Consider the following 19312-nt stretch of genomic DNA (forward strand, 5'->3'; position numbering starts at 1 on the left):
ACTAGCTTGGGTTTTGAAGCTTTTCTGGTGCTGCTGGGTTTTTGAAAGATTTTTCTGATTCAGCAGTCTTAGACACATATTTGAAAAGATGCTATATGCTTTGCTACCTATCAAGCTTAAATTCCACTTCAAAATAATATGTAGTGACAAGGGCATCATCATTAAATTGGAAAGTCTACCATTGTGGTGGTGCATCCCTCTGCCCCTCCTGTTCCCAGGCTATACTGGGATCTGATATTGTATCATGTGGCAATATGATGAGAAGCAGCTGGCTTATGAGTGGGCTTGGATATCAGCTGAGCACTTTCAGAGTCACTTGCTGAGTTGTGTCACAAGAGCACCCTGTAGTTTTCAGTAGGAAGGCATATGTAGAAGGAGAATTAGTCTCCAGGAGGTTTGTTTCCTAATTATACCTTGATTAGCTTTTTCAGCAAAATTCAGTTTAGTGTTCTGTATATTGTTTTGGTTTTCTGGTTGATCTGTAATGAAGGTTGAAAGATGCTGACAAAGGCTAAAGTAGTGCCAGAGAAATGATGAACTGAAAACAGTTGTGCGTAGTGTTCCTAGATATGATTAAAGGCATTTATCTGCAATCTGTGACTAGAACTGAACAGGAAAGCAGAAAACCAAAGGGAACATGGGAGTTCCTGTTTTTTTAGAAATAGTAGTATTTTATTAGTAACTAAAAATAGCAATTGGGTATGAAATTGAAGTCTTTAGATGTGGATGAAGCACCAGAGTTTCTGTGTCTATTAAAATAGACTTTGATGAAGTCTGTCTACTGTTTGTTTATCTTTAGTTTGAAAACAGATTTTTTTGTTGTCTGTCCTGTCCCTGGTAGGGTTCCATGTTCACTACTCAGTTGGATATACTGGTAGACAGTGAGGTAGATAACTTTATTATCTTCCCAGGGAAGTCATGAAGGCAATCCTCTGAAAGTTAAATCCAGGCATGTGACTGACAAAGATGGTTGGAAACAGCCAGAGAAAATTTACCAAGTCTGTATCATACCTGACAATACTGATTGCTTTCCGTGAGGAAATGACAGACTCAGCAGATGAGGGAAGGCATGTTTCTTACCCTGACTAGAGCCAGGCCCTTGACACTGTTCCAAAGCAGCCCAGTTAAAATACTGGAAAAATGTGAGCTGTATGGGTAGAGTAGAACATGGGCCAGAAACATTGCCAGGATCATTGTGTTCAAATTTATTCAGCATTTGTGTATGTGACTTCTAAAAAAAAATCTTTTGTAGAACCATAGAATAGGTTGGGTTGGAAGGGACCTTAAAGGTATCCAGTTCCAACCCCTCTGCCATAGGTAGGGACACCTTCCACTAGACCAGGTTGTTCACACCCCCATCCAGCCTGGCCTTGAACACTGTTTGCTGTGTTGGTGGTCAGTTTCAAATCCTTGAGTCTCTGTTGGGGCAGTTCTTTTATAGCTGTCCATCAACGACCTGACTGGTCAAGTTACACAGCAGAAAATCTCCAGAAGTTGATATTGAAAAAAGCAAGTTGCTAAGTTCTTCTTTGTTTCTTTGTATTTCCTTTCAGGATTCAGATGGAGTCCAGCAGAAGGAGTCAGCTGTTTCACCAGCACATGCATGTGTTCGTCCTTCAAGAGTGGTATCATCCACCTCCGAAGAGGAGGAAGCATTTACAGAGAAATTTCTAAAAATTAATTGCAAGTACATCACTAATGGCAAGGTACTGAGACATTCAGGTTTTACTGTGACTGTATAGGATGTAATAATAAAGCATATTTAAGGTAGAAACATAGAATGGACATTAGTCAGGGATGAATAGGTGAATCAACTCACATGTATATGTCTGTATAAATATGCTATTATTTTTAACTCACTGTTTCCTTTGGGTTCTCCAGGCCTCTTGTTCAGAACATGATTGATGCAGGCAGTTGACAGGAGATACCTGGATGCTGTACTGTTACATAATTCTTGTATGTTGAGGACATGAGGTCTGTTTGTTCCTTATGCTAGTATCTCTCAGAGGTAATTTTCTTTACTTACAGTGGGCAATACCATGCCTTAAACTGTACTAGAAAATACACAGTTGTGTAGCTTTCCTTCCTTATTTTTTTTTTAAGCAGAACAAGGAGAGCAGAATAAACCTCTGATTCTACAACAAGTTCTATATTGTTCACCATTTGGTTTGGTGTGGTATGGTAGAAACCTTGATTTTGTTTTTTTTCTTTGAAGCAGTTACAGTTCTTTCAATAGCATCATTACACCAAATGCCTCCAAGTTAGTGACACTTAATTAACCTCTGTTTAGCTCATAAGTGCACAAGTCTTGCACAGACTTCTAGGGACTGAGGTGAAGTGTTTTGCCATTATCTCAGAACACTTTAGCAAAAATCAAAATGTATTGCTTCCCTACCTCACAGAAAAATTACTATTAAACACTTTATCTATGAAAAATGCGTTCACTCAATGAATACAATAAAATTCAAAGTACTTGTAATACTTCCTCCTTTACCTGAAGTTCAGGTGTATATGTAGAAGTACTGCTTTTTGTGTGCTGTTCAGCATAGGTTTGCAGATAAGGTGTACTAATTATAAGCAGATTAATAAGAATCTCCTAAAACTATGATTTTTGGTTTTTTTGGCTGATGGGGAGAGGATTGCAAATCTATGTTTGTCTAGGCTTGAAGCCTTTTGACAATCTGTGTGTATTGACAAATGCTACTTGTTTGAAGCTGGTGAGGCAAGTACTGGAACAGCTTTGTTTTTTACTTTGTTCTACTTTTCAGGTAGTTTTTTCACTTGTTGCATTCTGTCTGTGGGTGACTTTCTAGGTTGATCCTAGGCACATTCTTACTTATCAGTTTTAAGTGCTGTTATGCAGAGGAATTGAGACCTGTGAGTCTTGGTTAGAAATTTGATGTTAAAATGTTGGGGTTAAAATTTACAACATAGTATTTATGTGCTGTAATTTCTCCTCAGAATATTACAGGGAGTATTAATGGTCTTTAGCTTTCAGCATTACAGCCTATTTTGTAAGAGCTTCAGGGAGAATTCTGTTTCTAAATAGTTGTATAACCCATAACAGTGTCTATCCATACTTGGGGAGGTGGGTGGGAGAAAAATGAATACTGACTTGCTCAGATTTGAGTGCCAGATCTTGTAAGTCTAGCATGTAATTTAGACTTTGTGCCACATATGGTAAGAATGTCCTCTTGAATGTTGTCTTGCCTCTCCTTGATAAATTTCCTCATGATGCAGGATGATAAACTTGCAAAAGTTTTCTGGAAAAAACTTAAAAGATTTATCTTCTGCTTCCTACTCTGAAAGTGATTTTTGAAGCTCATAGTTAGCCATTCTTTGGGGCTTCAGCTGTGAAGTCTGTCATCAATGTGACTGCTGTTTGTAAACTGAAATTTAGTAAAAGTCTATTTTTCAATGTGTCTGTGCAAACGAGCTTTCATTACGGTAAGGTTGTCTCATTTCTCACTTTTTAAGACTGTTTATTCTGTATATGGTTGGAGTTGCATTTAGTCACACTAGTGACTTTCTGGACAAGCACGAAGGAGTTCTCTGAGAAGCAGTGTTTGGAACCTGGAATGCTGGCTCTGTTCATTGCACTTGCTCCATGTTAACTGGTTATGGCTACTGATAGAGGCAGGGTGATGTGAATATTCTGTACAGACAATAAATCAGTGTCATGGTGTGCTGCAGTCACACCTTGACTTGCAAGGTGTGCCCTGTCTTACAGCTGCACTGTTGGCTTCTGCTGTAGAAAAGTGTGCTGCTCTGGGTTTTTTTCATTCTCTGCACTGTTCTTTGAGCCAAAAGAAAGATACTTTCAAAAGCCTGCTTGATTGTAACTGAATCAAGTAAGGGAAGTTTGTTATTTTTGCTAATTTACTTAACTGTTTTGAAATGTAATTGGTAAAGGAAAATTACTGATACTGAGGCTTGAAAAAGCCCAAACCACTGACCTGGAAATGAAAGCGCAGAAAACACACATTTATCATTCATTAAGTGAAAAGGAGGACATTGATGAGGTTCAAAACTTCTATGAGGTGAGAAACAAGACATAAATGTCACTTTCATGATAAAAGTTTAATAAATCATAAATTACAGTTTTTATTCAAAAAAATGTGTGTTCAAAAATGTACTGGAATTATTTGGAGAGCTTATCTTTGAAAACTTCTTGTTAGAAGTCCATGCAAACTTTTTTAGAACTGTTTTACTGAACTGCTTAATCTTAATATGTGGGCTCACCAATGTGATAATTTGGCTCTAAACCTCCCTTTATAATGATTGATCAGATTTCCATCTCAGGTATTGCATGGGAGTTAGAGCTTCCATTTCCTGAGGTGTAAGGAATTTTAATGGTAAGAAGACAAAACTGATTCAGAACTGAATATCTGCTTGTGCAGTTTAGTCTACTTTCAAGATGTATATTTTTATGTATCTGGATTAATATTTTCTGGACCAGCTTTAAGAATCAAGAGATCTATTTTTTTTAATAACCTAGAATTTCCACATTGTTTTTAAGTAACAGAGTGGCTTAGCATTTCTCTTTGAGGATCTTAAATCTGAACTTTGCCTGAACAGAGTTTTACTTCATGTTTTAAAATCTATTGCCTACAGGAAAGTTGACTTTTGCAAGTGCTATTTTGGGGAGTTTTGTTCCACAACCAGAACTTCCTGTAACAGTATCGTGTTGAACTACTTAGTAGCAACATGCAGAGTCTAATTTGTATTTCATTTTCATAGACAGTATTTTTAGTATTTTTTCTTGCAACAACTACTTAGTAATTATAGTCCAAGAGAAACAAGTCATTGGTTATTTTGTGGAGGATGCCCTAAAAAACTATTTCCCAAGGTTCAGTAGCAACAATTAAGCTGTTTATAGATGTTCATTTTTAAAATTATTTTTTCCCAAGAACTAGAAAATTTGGATTATAGCAAAGATCAGGATACTGGAGTCATGTGGCACTTGGTAGTGTGCATGCCATTGTCCAGTGTTTTTACTGGAGCTTGTGCTCCAGTAAAATTTAGAGATTTGCAGATCTCTAACAGCATTGTGTTGTTAGAGACAACATAATTCAAATAATATTCAATTGAAATAATATTCAAATAATATTCAATGAAAAATTCAACATAATTAAAATAATTCTTGTGGCTATTTTGAAAAAATGAATTTGTGAAAAAATAAAGAGTTGCTTCTGAAATGTTAAGTGAATATTTGATTTATTTTAAAGGGATCTGGGCTGAAGACCCAACTTAGTAGCCCAGAAAGCAGAAGCTGGGTTCATCTTTTCTTAATATTGGTAGACAAAGGCATAGAAAGGGCTTTGTTTTTCATAAATAAGCCCCCATGATATTCTTCACTTTGAAGAATATATTAACGCTGAAAATATTTTCAGTAGCTCAACCATGTCAGAGAAGGAGCTTGGGAACTTTCTCCCTGCTCCAAAAGCAAGGAACCAAAGAGATTAGATATGGGGAGCAGACTAGGCTCTCAGTCATCTTTGGAAGTAACTTACCAAGAGCAGCATTACAGAATCATTTAGGTTGGAAAACACCTCTAAGGTGAAGTCCATTCTTTCCCTGATTACTGTGTTGTCCCTTAGACCATGGCACTAAGTACCACATCCAGTCGCACTTGAACACTTGAACCTCCCAGGATGGTACCTCCACCACCTCACTGGGCAGCCCATTCCAATGCCCTTGGGCAGCCCATTCCAATGCTTCATATCCTTTTTGTGAAGAAATTTGTCTTGATGTCCAACCTAAACCTGCTCTGGCACACCTTGTCTGAGCTTCCTCTTCTCCAGGCTGAACAAGCCCAGCTTCCTATGCTGCTGCTCACAGGACTTAATCTCTAGACCATTCATCAGCTCAGTTGGCCTTTTATGAACTTGCTCCAGCACCTTGATGTGCTTCCTGAATTGAGGGATCCGGAACTGAACACAGTATTTGACATGTGGCCTCAGCAGGGCTGAGAACAGAGTGCCCTGGTCCTGCCAGCCACACTATTGATACAGAGATACTCCAGGGTTTTTTCTGGTGTCACCATTATTACCCGTTCCTGGGTATTTTATGACATGACTTTTAGATCTGCTGCCATAGTGCATAAATGTGTATGAGTAACCAGAAAAATTGTTTTAGAACCTTAAGTGCATGATACTAAAATGCTTGAGAGTTCATCATTGTGTATTCTGATACAATAGTTCTGGAATATATGTATTTTAGGTGTGCTGGCATAGAAATCTGTCTGATCCTTCATTTCCAGCATGGAAATGAAGTTTCAGGTGTTTCCTTTAAAGAAGAGATGCAAATTTTATTGACTTATGCAAATCTGTGGTGTTGGCTCTCAAATGCTGGAGTTGCTGCAGTTTCCATCTCTTAGGAAAGACTGAGTATGCATGAGCAGCTCTTAAGCAGTTGGCTAAAGGTTTGTGTGCTGCCACTTGTATGTTTTATTCTGATGTTCTTTTTTCCTCCCAGAATCAATAGCACTTGGTTTGTGTCCATACTAGAAACAACATCTACTGAGTAATAGGTTTTAAGGAAGCTTTTACTCCTGCAAACAAGGTAGTAAAGACAGAAGGTATTTTTCCTGCAGGAGTCATAGAAATTATAAGAGCAAGTGTCAGAAACGTTGGCATGTCTGAAAAAGAGTAATTAAAATCTGCAGCCAAACAAATGTTTCTTCATCTGGCTCTTACCTGAGCATTGCTTAGCTACCTGGGTTAACATTCAGTGATCCTTGGACATAATAATGAAAAGTGACAAAAATACTAATGCTAATTAATTTACTATTAGGAACTTAATTTTATTAATATGGAGCAGCAGTTCTTCTCTAGAAGAGTATACTAAAGTGTTCATCTAGTAACTGTGGGCCATGTCTAGTAACTGTGAACCAGAAGTGTTGCATTATGTTTTTTAGATAATCAAGAATGAAACACGTCATCTCTTGTTAAGGTGCTATAAATGCATTGTTTTCAAGATACCTCTGTAATCTTTCACTTCCTTATACTAATTGCAAGTGAAATATTTGATCAGACACTTAGTCAAATTCAGATAAAAGCCTGCTAGGTCTGAGTATTTAATTCTCAATTTCTATTGCTGTAGTAAATTTTACACAGAAATACACTTTCCAATTAATTTTCATGTGGAATGCCTGCCTACCTATTGGTGTTGAGGGTTTCTTCTAAGGTGAACGTAAGGTTTTATTATTTCTAGCTGTGTCTTTGAGGCTGCAGAGGTAAACTTTAATCCTTAATTCCATATGTGCTAAGGCCATGTCAATGTACCAGTGTCAGTTTTCTCTAGTAAGCTTCTGTTTACAATAGAAGGTCTCTTAAATTTGTTTTTCTTATATAGTGAGTAGCCTTGCATATGCATAGATTTTTGTCCTTGATATCATGGTGTTTGCTTAAGATACTAACAAGCCTGGCTTGTGGGTTTGGGAGGGGTAAGTTGTTGTTTTCTGAACGGCTAAAACTGAGTCTGAAGCAAGACAACTGAAATGAGTGGTTGGTGTGTAGCTCGTTCTTCATACATGTTATTCTGATGATGTGACTCTCTAATATTCAGATAAACAGTGTCAAACATATGAAGATTTTTTTCTTTAATCAATTTTAGGCCTGTGCTATCAGCTGAAGCAGTCTTATCTGTGCTCTTGAAAGCAAGTTATAAAGCATTGGAGCTTGTTGACACAAATGATATCTTTGTTGTGACAGCACACCCCTTGACAGAAAAATATCATCTCTTTTATTGTCTCAAAAGCTTTAGCACTTCCTGTGTGCTTAATTTGTCAAGGAAGGTTCATGAGACAGCAGACAAATGCAGACAATATTATTCTGGAAATGAAGAGCTCTTTAATGAACTCAATTATTGGGTTTTTTTTCTGCTGAGTAATACATAATTGTGGAAGTTGGTGTTTAACATTTAAATCCTTCAATAGAGCAGTCATACAGCCTTACCATTTTCCCTTCAGCCTGGCAGTTTAGAATATCCACATGCAGTATATGGGCAGTGAAAGAATAGAATAGGATATTTTGGTTGGAAGGGACTTACAGTGATCATCTAATCCATCTGCCATCAAACCTATTACAATTTCTGGGTAGCATCTAGAGAGTATTAATAAAATTCCATTTTCATCACCTTTAATGAAAGAGCTCAGATGTAGAAAAGCTGTTGCTTTGTTGTTGTAATTATTTACAGAATTCACAGAAGTTATTTGTTTAAAGAGAAGCAGTCATTCTTCTCAGTAGACTCATTGACTTCTGCAGTCTTGTTAAATTTGTTTTCTAGACTACAATAGATGTAACAAAATGTAAACTTCTCTTGACAGTTGTCCTTTTGGAGGACAACCTTGAAAGTCTATTTCCACAATACGGTGCTAGGAAAGAAATGGCCATAACAGCTTTGTTTCAGTTCTTTAAACACCTTGGAATTATGTAGATGTCTTCTGCTGACTTCAAACTCTTCAGCACATGTGTTGCACTCTAAAAGATGTATATGAAATCTGATTAAGCACTGAACTAAAAGACTCAAGCACAGATGCTTGGGCTGCTTTTGAGACATGTCTTCATTTTTCCATACTAGAAATAGCATTGGTCATTGTTGAGACTTTAATAACACTTTTGTTTTGGTTGGGGTTTTATTATGACTTGCTCTTTTCTTTTTACTACTTGGCATCTTTGTTTTCCTACTGTGAAGGTCATCAACCATCACCTGGGAACAAAATTTCTCGAGTTCAGAAGAGTTGTATCTGTGTTTGTGCTGTGCTAATGTCTTATCAAAACAATTGAAAACAGTCTCCTCCAATACACACCCTTCATAATAGTTGTGAATGTTTTTTCAGTAAGATAAATATTTACTTCCTTCAACAGCATGTGAACAGAGTTCTTGCGTGAAAGTTTGGAATGTCTGACAAGATTTGTAGTCTTTAGAAGTCAAGATCTGTAACTGAAGTATTCCTGTCACTCTACTTAAAGCTAGGTTTTTTCCAGTTCACAGTTTTAGCTCGAACTCTACTGTTCCAACAGTTGAATGAATTTCTGTAGGAGGCAATTGCTGTTTGCATGTCTTTCTAACTTTTTTGTTCAAACAGAGTTGAACATAGTTTAAACGAACTTTGTTTTTATACTTGTGTTGAATAAGAACCCTACAATTCATAGTATGAATATAAACCTCAAAGTTTTTCATATTTGAAGTTTAAACTCTACTTGCATTCATGTACTGCAGTAGTATCATTGTGATTAAAACCATACAAAGTTTCATCTTTGATAGTCTTGAGTCTTTTTTATTCTAGTTTCATTCTGTAAATGTTTGTCCAATCAGTCATGTGTCTGTTAAGTTAGAAGGACTTGTATCAGCCTCTCTGTTACTTTTGTGTAAAATAAATTAAGATAAATTATAGGTTTTTAAGGTCTCTCTAAATAAGTACTAGAAAGTGAGAGAGAAGAGTTAGGAGTCAAGTTTTAGACAAAAATTGCTTTCAAACTTACCAGTTAAGCCCTGTGGTTTTTGGGAAGGATGTCTCCTTATCTCAGAGGATCTGTTTAGTGTATTCTTCAGTGTGTAAGGTTTCTCCTACTTTACTAAAACCAGTTATTGATTAGTTGTGAGGAATAAATCTGTTTTCTTTTGGGAAAGCAGGTGGTATTAATTTGCTTCCCCAGAAAACGTTACAGTTTCTTGTGTTTAACAGTGACTTAGTAACATAACAGGTTGCTTAAATATCAATAAAAAATGGCTTTATTAAAAAAAAAAAAAAAGAAAACACCTTTTTCCTACTGAAAAATGAAGAATAAGCTGGAATTTGAAGGAGAAAAATTACCACTTCTTTTCCTTCTCATTTTAGGGTACGGTCAATGGTGTGCTGCTAGTGACGCCAAATAATATAATGTTTGATCCTCATAAAATGGATCCTCTGGTCCAAGAGAATGGCTGTGAAGAATATGGCATCATGTGTCCAATGGAAGAAGTGATGTCAGCTGCTCTGTATAAGGAAATTGTGGACAGCAAAATTAAGGAGTCATTAAGCATGTAAGATAGAACAGTATTTGTAAAGCTTCGAGTAAATCTGAACTGTAGCCACATTGTTGACCATACAAAACTAGCAAACCAGCATTTTCCTTCTTTTTCTTCTTAGGAAAGGATGTCAAAGATTGGCTTGGAAAGATCCTATAGAAAGTTTGCTTTACCTTCAGTTCTCACATCCTATATATGATATAGGATAAATCTTCTATATACATGGATTCTAATTTCTTCCAGTAGTCTCTCATAAAGATCTGCAGTATCATCATTTCCTCTGCCCCTTCCCCACTACGGAAACAGTAGTCGATGTTGTTTGGTTCTTCAATAATTTAAAAACTGGTGTTCACAATTAGTGCAGCTTTGACAATTTTAGGTACAATTTTTTATTGTTTAGGATTTTTCACTTGCTTCTCAATCTTGTTGCTCTGACAAATGATTTAAACTCATTTTCTAAGATTTGTATATATTATCATGGGCCTAGGAGTATGTTTGTTTTTCTCCCTTTATGGCTAGGGGAGGGACTGCATATTCACCTTAGGTGTAGTCTTTTTTTGGAGTAAACATTGAATTTGGATTGGTGAGGTCTAAGCACCAATCCAAATTAGGGGCTTTTAGTGCAGCAGGCATTTAAAATCAAATTTAAAGAGCAGTATGAGAAATTTTTGTTCCATTCTCTCTGTTTTGTATGGCCAGCTTTTATATTGTCATCAGAAAAAGAAATTGTCTTGAAATCTAAAAAGGATTAAAAAAAAATCAGGTTGCCTTTACCAATCACAGCCCATAAAGCACAAACATTTGCAGACTGCCTCAATTATCTAGCTGTAGGAAGGGGTGCTTCTTTAACCAGGAGAGTGTAAAGCTGTTTGCTTGAAAGGTAATGCTGTACCCTACTTAAAATAGTTGCATATTTTTAAGATACTCAGTAACTCTTAAAAATACTCTCTTACAGTTCATATAGGTAGTACCCTAAGCACATCTTTCTTGATAGTCTTAACTAAATGGACACTCAGAAGTAGTAGAACTTGCCTCATCCCATTTATGAGCTGAGTTTTGGCATAAACCTGAATGAACGAATATGTTGGCATGGTCTTGTTTGCTGCCCAATGTCATGTGTCTGTTGAAAGGGCAACTGAAATACATGTTGCTAAAGTAGTACTTTTGGGCCTTTTTATGTAGAATGATGATGCCTTCAGCATAATTTTTTTCTTGAAGTTTATTTGCCAGACTGAGTTTGAAAAAGTAGTGCACGGTTCCTGTTTCAATTGATAGTGGAAAGAATTAGATAACTCTATGCTTGAGTCATGTTATTGCGGTTGCAAAACAAGTATTTTTCTAAAATGCTTAGTTTGTTAATAAGTTAATAATGCCGTTGATTTTTGTGCTCTCATGGCACATGCATTTTGTCTTTTGTTTATAATATGAATGCATGTGGAATGAAAATGTATCTGCTAATAAAAAGTCATACTCTGCATTCAGAGGCCTGTATGCCCAGTTTGATTTATCTTTCTTGTCAGCTGTGTAAACTACTGGATGGAACACTAGCTGCTAGCATTTTCTTCAGTCCCTGCACTTTTGTGTCTTAGCTAAATATGCGGCATATTTGTAAATTTGGGGGAAAGCAAAAATCTTTTAAGTCTAAACAGAAGTCCTGATAGCTTCAGCTAGATCTGACAAGACCCATGTGTCTTGAGGTATTTGACACTTAAGTCATATTTTCTCACTGTTTTTTTTTCCTACATATTCTGCTGTTATAGTAAACCTTCTTCTACTCTCCCAATTTTCCCAACTGTCAAACCTGCTTAAACTTGGGAAAGCAATCTTATTTTCAGTATTCATGTTGTTGATATGGAAAATGGCCATAAGCCCAGTGGATGTTTTGGTTCTTAAAACTAAAATTTGTATGGTTTGTAAATGTTGTATGGTTTCTGTATATAAACCATAATCTATGCTGAAACTGGACAAAAACATCTGACTGCATACAGATGTTTTACAGATTACATGAATCTTACATTGTGCTTCTATAAGAGCACCTATAATGAGTAGAATCCTGCAAATTTAAAGAAATGGCCTAGTCTAATAGGTAATGGATTATTGAGCTGAACCCACATGCTTTGTAAGCAAAATCATTCAGTCAGCTAAAGCTTGCTACAAGTTTCATGTTAATACTTACATAAGAGGGTGCATATGCTTTGCAAACATCCTGAACTTTAGCAGCATCTCAGTAATATGATGTAACTGAACATGAAGTTTTGTGAGACTGTGGAATGTATTTATTGTCCTGCAAAACAGAGATTAACATACAAGCTTCTTAAAAGCACTTAGTACTAGGTAATGGAAGAGTTGGTATGCTTCTGACAGCAAAGTTGACATTGAGAACTCTAGCCAAGGGTAAGTTTAAATATGAGAATTTTTTGTGATGGCTGTGTACTGCCCAGGTTTTTTGACAACAAGGAAAAGCTTGAGTTCTGTAGGTCTACTTGAATGCTCATAGTACCTTTCTAGTCTTCCTCTTCTAAAAGTCATAGAATTTCTAGTTAGTTTATTTTGAAAGGCAGGTTTAAGCAAGATTATTTCCTCTGGGTAAAATAATTTTTATGCTTGCTGTTTTTTTACACTATTTATCAGCATCTTCAGTTGTATCAAGTTGTTTGGAATTTATTTTGCCAAACAATGGTATCCTCAAAGTCAGGTACCTGCTGATGACACTAAACACTGTTTCAGGCATTTTCTGTGGGCAGAGTAGTGAGATATACTTTGATGGTTCCTACTGTTCTGCATTTACTGGCTTTGATATCTGAGGTTAGACCAGATGATTTCTGCCATTCACATCTAATCTGTAAGCTACGTGTCAGCTTCCTTGTAGGGTGGGACCTGTCTGTACAATTGTACTGACTGCTTGGGGAGACAAAACCTAAAAAACTGTGGATGATTTTTACCTTTAGAGATTTTGGTTGTGTGTAGCTTTTTGTTAGTTTTACTTTGGTTTTTATTTTATTTTTACACTTCAAGTGCCTCTAATAATCTTGTTAGTTTCATAGGAGAGTTTCTTGTGAAAGATTTGTTGTGAACTTGGGAAGTCCCAGCTGTGTTGTGCTGACAAAAGGTCAGCTACATTTACCATTATGGTATCACATTTTATGCTTGTTTATTACTAATGCTCTGGATTAAATTGGTTTTTAGGATGTTTGGGTTTTTTTTAAGAGCTTGAATAAAACAGTGAAGAAAAGAGCTTGATACTTTAGAGGTTATAACAGCGTTCTTATTTTGCTCAACAGAGATGTAGAACAGCTGTCAGTAAGGGAACTTGGCCATTCCAAGAAAACTGCAAAGAGCAATACAGATGACACGGATTCCAGGGTTCGGGACACAGGCAATGACAGTGCTAGTACTGCCCCGAGAAGCACAGAGGAGTCTCTTTCAGAAGATGTATTCACAGAATCAGAACTCTCTCCAATTCGTGAGGAGCTTGTTTCCTCAGATGAGCTTCGACAAGATAAATCTTCTGGAGCATCATCGGAATCTGTGCAAACAATAAACCAGACTAGTGCTGAATGTTTAACAGTCATTTCAGACTCCAATGAAGCTGCCAGTGACTTGAAGCCCAGTGCCGAAATGGTTGTAGGTGTTAAACAGTTTGGTACCCACTTAAGTTCAGAAAGTGCTAAAAAGTCTGTAAAGGGGGGGCAAGAATCTGGTAAAAACACTGCAGATGTCCTCCAGCAGTCTTTGCAAAGATCACAGGGTGGTGAGGAACACAGCAAGGAGACAGAAGTGGGCAAGGATCAGGATTCCTCACTAGGAAAAAAGGCAGATAATGAGATGGAAGAGGAATGTCCAGGTTGTGAAGATACCACAGACTCTCAAAAGAAAGAGACACCTAGCAAAGGAAAAGTAGTGGGAGAGCAAAGTCAAGACTCAGAGGAAGAAGTTGAAGAACTCCGCAAGCTCTGGAAGACCCACACTATGCAACAAACAAAGCAGCAAAGAGAAAACATGCACCAGGATTCACAAAAAGAAATCAGTCAGAAAGCTGTATCTGCAGGAGATGGGCGGGTAGAAGGTGAGTCAGTGAGTATTTATGGGTACAGTATTAACCTTCAGATTTAAAATGTATCACCCTCCAGTTTAGTGGAAATTTTGGATTTTTTTTCATGGTGTACACCATATTTCTCCATGTGCTGATTATATTTCTCATTGGCTTGAAGATAGTCCAAAGTTAAACTTTACATAAACTTTTGGAGAAAATGCTTTCATTCTGTTTTACTTGAATCTTGTCTTACTTTGATGCTGACTAGAACAAGGTTAAACATCCAAAAAGCTTGATTCAAGAAAAATAAGGGCTAGATATTAGGAAACTACTGCTATGGATACAGTGAACAGCTAGGTTTTATTTCTTGAGTGCCTTGATTCTTCTGCAAAGATCAGGGTCCTAGGATTATTAGTTGGAAGTTACCCTTAGAGTCCGTTCAAGTGTTTATCATACAGAAATATGCTGTGCCTTTAAACAACTTAAATGTGCTTCTGGATGAATTTGAATTTGCTTTCTAAAAAATTCACAAGTTACTTTCTAATGTCTTCCCATTTTACTAATGGAGATAACTATTTGTTTTAATTTTGCAGTATTTGGGGGACTAGAAAAGACTCTATTAGTGTGTGACAGGCATTAAAGATAAGTGAAGTGCATTTGAAGATTAAATTCATTGTGTTGATTATTAAAGTTGAAATTATATTGAATAGAAGTGCATTCTTTGGTTAACAGAAGTTTGTCTACTCTTCAGAATCTTATATAATGGTTTTTGCTTGTTGGTTTTTCTGGGGGGTTTTGTGGTTGGTTGGGTTGGGGGTTTTTGTCATTTAAGGATGTAACTGAATTTTGAAATTTGAAGCAGATGAATACTTGCATCATTCTGTGATAAATTTGGCTTTTATGCCTTAAATATTAGAAGTATTCCTAATACTTCTGGCTACTTTCTAATATACTTACGAATACTTCTGGTGGATGTCAGCTAGCAGTAGTTGCTGGTTGTACCTTTAAAAAAATTCAAGCACTAAGTCGTAGCTACTTTCTAATGTACTTACTAATACTTCTGGCAGATGTCAGCTAGCAGTAGTTGCTGGTTGTAACTTTAAAAAAATTCAAGCACTAAGTCGTCTTTGGCACAATTGCTGCTTTTCTTACAAATGAATACTTGTAACTCAGTTACATTAAATGCTTTAGTTTTGGTTTTTTGTAAGATTGTATCATCAACCTGACAACTGTAGGTTGTTTGTCTGTTACATGATCTGTACATCTGCAAGTAAATACATATATATAACCAAAAAAATGTCTGCATACAGTCCTACAGAACAGTGCTGGCTAGAAACCTTATATACACATAGTGCTGCTGCCTCACTCAAAGTCGATGGGATAAAGTACAAAGAAAAAAACCCAAAAAGCACAAGATGCCTTTTCAGATTTGTACCATTTCAGTTCAACATCAGTAGGAGTTATTACATCTCTTCTTGGAAGTGGTATTAGCAGAATACAAATGAATAAATAAATTGTGAAGTAATATTTCTCAACCTAGATAAATTTGGTAAAGCTTCTACAGACATGATTTAACAGAACCAAGGTAAAAGCATAGATTTGCTTTATAACTCTTGAAAAACATCAAACTGAATATGACATCTGTTAACAGTAGATCACTAAAAACACCAAGTCATTTAAAATTTGAAATCTAGTAAACGCTTTCAAGTGGCCTTTCTCAAAATAAAACTCTGAAGTAGTCATACTATGAGTTTTGGATCAATAACTTCCCTAGACTGTCTTTTTGTCTTTTTTATATAGCAGGATCTTAGTTGAATTTTTTCTCTTTTGTGGCAGTTTTAAGAATTTAGGTTTTGAGAACTATTGTTTTTGAACTTTGCAGAGGCCAGATATTTGAGTTTGGAATTAATGATCTGAATGTTTGTTCTGAATGTTGAGGTGATGCAATGCAAGGAGGTACTTATGAGTAGACAGACACATCGTTTAGAATAACTAAAAAGCTCTTGCTTTATCTACTTTTATTTTTTTATTGCCCAAACTTCCGTTTATTATAGATATATTTGTTATCCACTGGACTGAAATAAAGCTAGATGTGGTTGATACTTTGGAGAAATTGTAGCAGTTTATAATTTTGTGTGTGTATAAACAATTTAAAATTTCATTAATAATATGTCAAAATATTTGCTGCTTAGCTGAATATTGTCAGAGATTGAAAGACAGGAGTAATGAGACACAGTAGCCATTGCTGAAATCTTTTCTCATTAATTCTGTATCAAATATGCAAGAAGATAGGGGAGAACTCAGTAAAAGAAAAAACATTTGAAATACTCATTTTGAGATTTGGGGCAGAGCTAAATTGTTTGGTTGTATTTATCTGATAGTTGGAACCATAATCCCATTGCTGTATTCAGGGAAGTCCTAATTTTCTGCCTCTGAAGGACCAAAATCACAAATACCAAATCATTTGAAGAGTATTTATCTAATACTGCCACAGAGTTTGCATGCCAGTCCTATGAACCAGGCTTTTTTGTTTATTTTTGTTTCTTTTTCGTGTTGGTTTTTTGTTTTTTTTTTAATCTGACAGTTTACCTTTGAGTTTACACATTTATAAAATATTTCCAAATAGTACATGTTATGGTTCATTTACTATACTGTATGCTGCAGGTATACTTCTGAAATGTTGACTGAAAACATGACTGAAAATTAGGGGGCACATATTTAAATAGCTACCAGAAAAAAAATAGTCTTTTATGGAACAGTGCTGTTCTAAACTTCATGGTGAAAATCTCCTTGAGAAAATGCTTATAGAGCAAGAAGGTGATGTTTTTTGTGCTTAGTGGAGCTGTAGTAAAGAAAAGATGTGTCCTGGGAAACTGAAACTTATCTGTATGTACATGTAATACCAGAGCTAGGATAAACCCTTTATTGTCATAACTGATCGTAATAGGAAAATGTAATTTTGAGAGCTTTCTTGCTTTTAAAAGTCTCTTGTGGCTGGAGGATTTGGCAAATACAGTAAGGAAACAATTTTAAAAAGGCTTCTTCCTTTACCTTGCACTGACTTGACAATTCAGACTTTGAGGGTAATCATAAAACTCTATTAGTTCAATTAAATATACTACCAGAGAGAAAAAATCCTGTACTGCAACATCCAGTATCACTTCATCCTGAGGTGGTGTTCATACCATTGAGGTGTTTGATATAGCTAAAAAATTAAAATTCATCTTAATCCTATATTAGCAGGGCCAGAATGTTTTCCCTTGTAAATGATAAGTAACTAACAGACAGCTCTGACACAGTGAATCAAGCGTGTTTAACACAAATATTTTTTTAAATGCATATATGAAAAAGATACTGTGTTAAATATCTGGGATAGCTGTTTAATAGTGGGAGGGTGGTGATTCAGTGTTGAGAGTATGCATCAAGAATGTCTGAATATTTGCAAGCTTGGATGAAATGCTGTAATAATGTGATTTGTAGTTAGAAGCAGAAATGAATGCTAGAATTATTTAGTGTGATATTCTGAAGTTAATTCTGCTGTTGAGATTTTCATAATAAAAAGGGCAGGTTATTATCACTACTCATCTTGCCCCATCTCCCACTACTTACTTACATAAATGTCCTATATCCCCCAACTGTCTAATATAAATTAATGATTTTGTTAAGCTCATAAGTACCTTATAGACAGCTTACTTTATCTTTATTAATAGGTTCTTCTGTTGTGAAAGAAAAAAGACGACATCGATCTCACAAGTTTCTCTGTCTCAGGGTTGGAAAACCCATGAGAAAAACATTTGTTTCTCAAGCAAGTGCGACAATGCAACAGTATGCACAAAGGGACAAAAAACATGAGTACTGGTTTGCTGTTCCACAAGAAAGGTAAGACAGAGGTAAACTGTAAAAATCACCAATTGCCAGTAGGTGTTTGAGCTTTTTATTTTTTCTGCGCCATTCAAAGGTTTGCAGCGACTGTATCTCTCTAAGTAATCACAAAAAAGTGTAAGCGTCTGAGGATGATGGCTTGTATTGGCTTGTATTGTATTGTTGATTGGCTTGTATTGTATTTGCCATTGGAACACCTCATTACCTTACTGACATTTTACTGATTTACTTGAGTTACTTGTGAGTTTGGCAAGTAGTTTCTTATTATATTATTTATATCTTGTTGCTAGCAAGTAAATAACAAAAGAAAGAGTCAAGCAGTGTCTGGTGGAGGAAATAAGTTCTTCAGCAAAATTTTTGTCTTTATCTGTGCTTCACATTATTTGGAAACTTTCTAAAAATCCTCTATGAGTTCAGAAGAGCTAGCTGGGGTTCTTTTGTCTTGTCTTTGTATATGGAAGGTAAAGCCTTTCCATGAGCCACCTTAAGCATGTCTACTGGAAAAATACCTGAATTTGTTGACCTCATTTAAAGACATGAGATTGTTCATGCTCATTTACTGGTGCAGACTTGTATTCTGAAATTATCTTTACTGCTAGGAAACTGTAACTTCTTTTCAGCCCGAAAATGGTTTTTAGGGTTGTTACACCCTTGTCAAAGAGTAGGGTGAAAAGAAAGAAACAAATAACTATCAGTTATCATCTGGTATAAATACCTGCCTACAATGATCAAGTCATTTTTCCATCTTTTCTTCTGAGCTGAATGGCATAGAATGTCGAGTTGGGGCACTGCAGTTGAGGACAGATATGGATGAATTGGAGAGTATCCAGAGGAAAACAGCAAGACTATTTAATGCCTAGAAAGTGTAACATATAAAGAAAATTAGAAGTAAGTGGGGTTCTTTAATCTAAAGGAGAAGAGGTTGATTATAGAAATAAAATTATTTTATACTGAAATTGGTTGCAACAAGAAAGGCAGTAGTCTTTTTTTATGTCCACTATGGATGGAAATGTGTGATGGACTGAAATCACATCAGGTATTATATTTATCCAACAGACAGAATTGAGTCTATGGTAATGCATCACTAACCTGCTTTTAAACACCATCTACCTCTTAAGTGGTAGAGAGCATGCAAAGTTTTGAGTCAAATGTCTGCCCCACTAATTCTGCTGCTGTTAATCTTATCTGGGCCAGAAGTTCTCTTGTGGTTACAGTTAACTCAAATCTGCTTTTTCTAGTAGTATCATATTTAATTTGAAAACAGATGTTTCATATACAGCAATGATGTCTAGATTAGGTGATTAAAATGATTATTGTCTGTGTGGTTCATTTTCTAATGTAGCAAGCAGCTTCAGCATAAAGCAGAATTGATCACCTATTTTC

General features: G+C 36.0%; 1 protein-coding gene across 9 annotated transcripts in view; it reads left to right on the plus strand.

Moving 5' to 3' along the window:
- The window catches only part of OXR1 (oxidation resistance 1), a 260076-nt gene that overhangs the window by 207484 nt on the left and 33280 nt on the right, over nucleotides 1–19312 (plus strand). For all 9 annotated transcript variants that reach the window (XM_039706072.1, XM_039706075.1, XM_039706068.1 and 6 more), the window contains 4 exons: nucleotides 1554–1706; nucleotides 9845–10029; nucleotides 13296–14080; nucleotides 17758–17926. In XM_039706072.1, coding sequence (XP_039562006.1) covers nucleotides 1554–1706; nucleotides 9845–10029; nucleotides 13296–14080; nucleotides 17758–17926 — 1292 coding nt within the window. The remainder of the gene's footprint in view (nucleotides 1–1553; nucleotides 1707–9844; nucleotides 10030–13295; nucleotides 14081–17757; nucleotides 17927–19312) is intronic.

This window comes from Passer montanus, unplaced genomic scaffold (assembly GCF_014805655.1).
Source record: "Passer montanus isolate IOZ18808 unplaced genomic scaffold, ASM1480565v1 scaffold19, whole genome shotgun sequence".
Classification (NCBI taxonomy): Eukaryota; Metazoa; Chordata; class Aves; order Passeriformes; family Passeridae; genus Passer; species Passer montanus.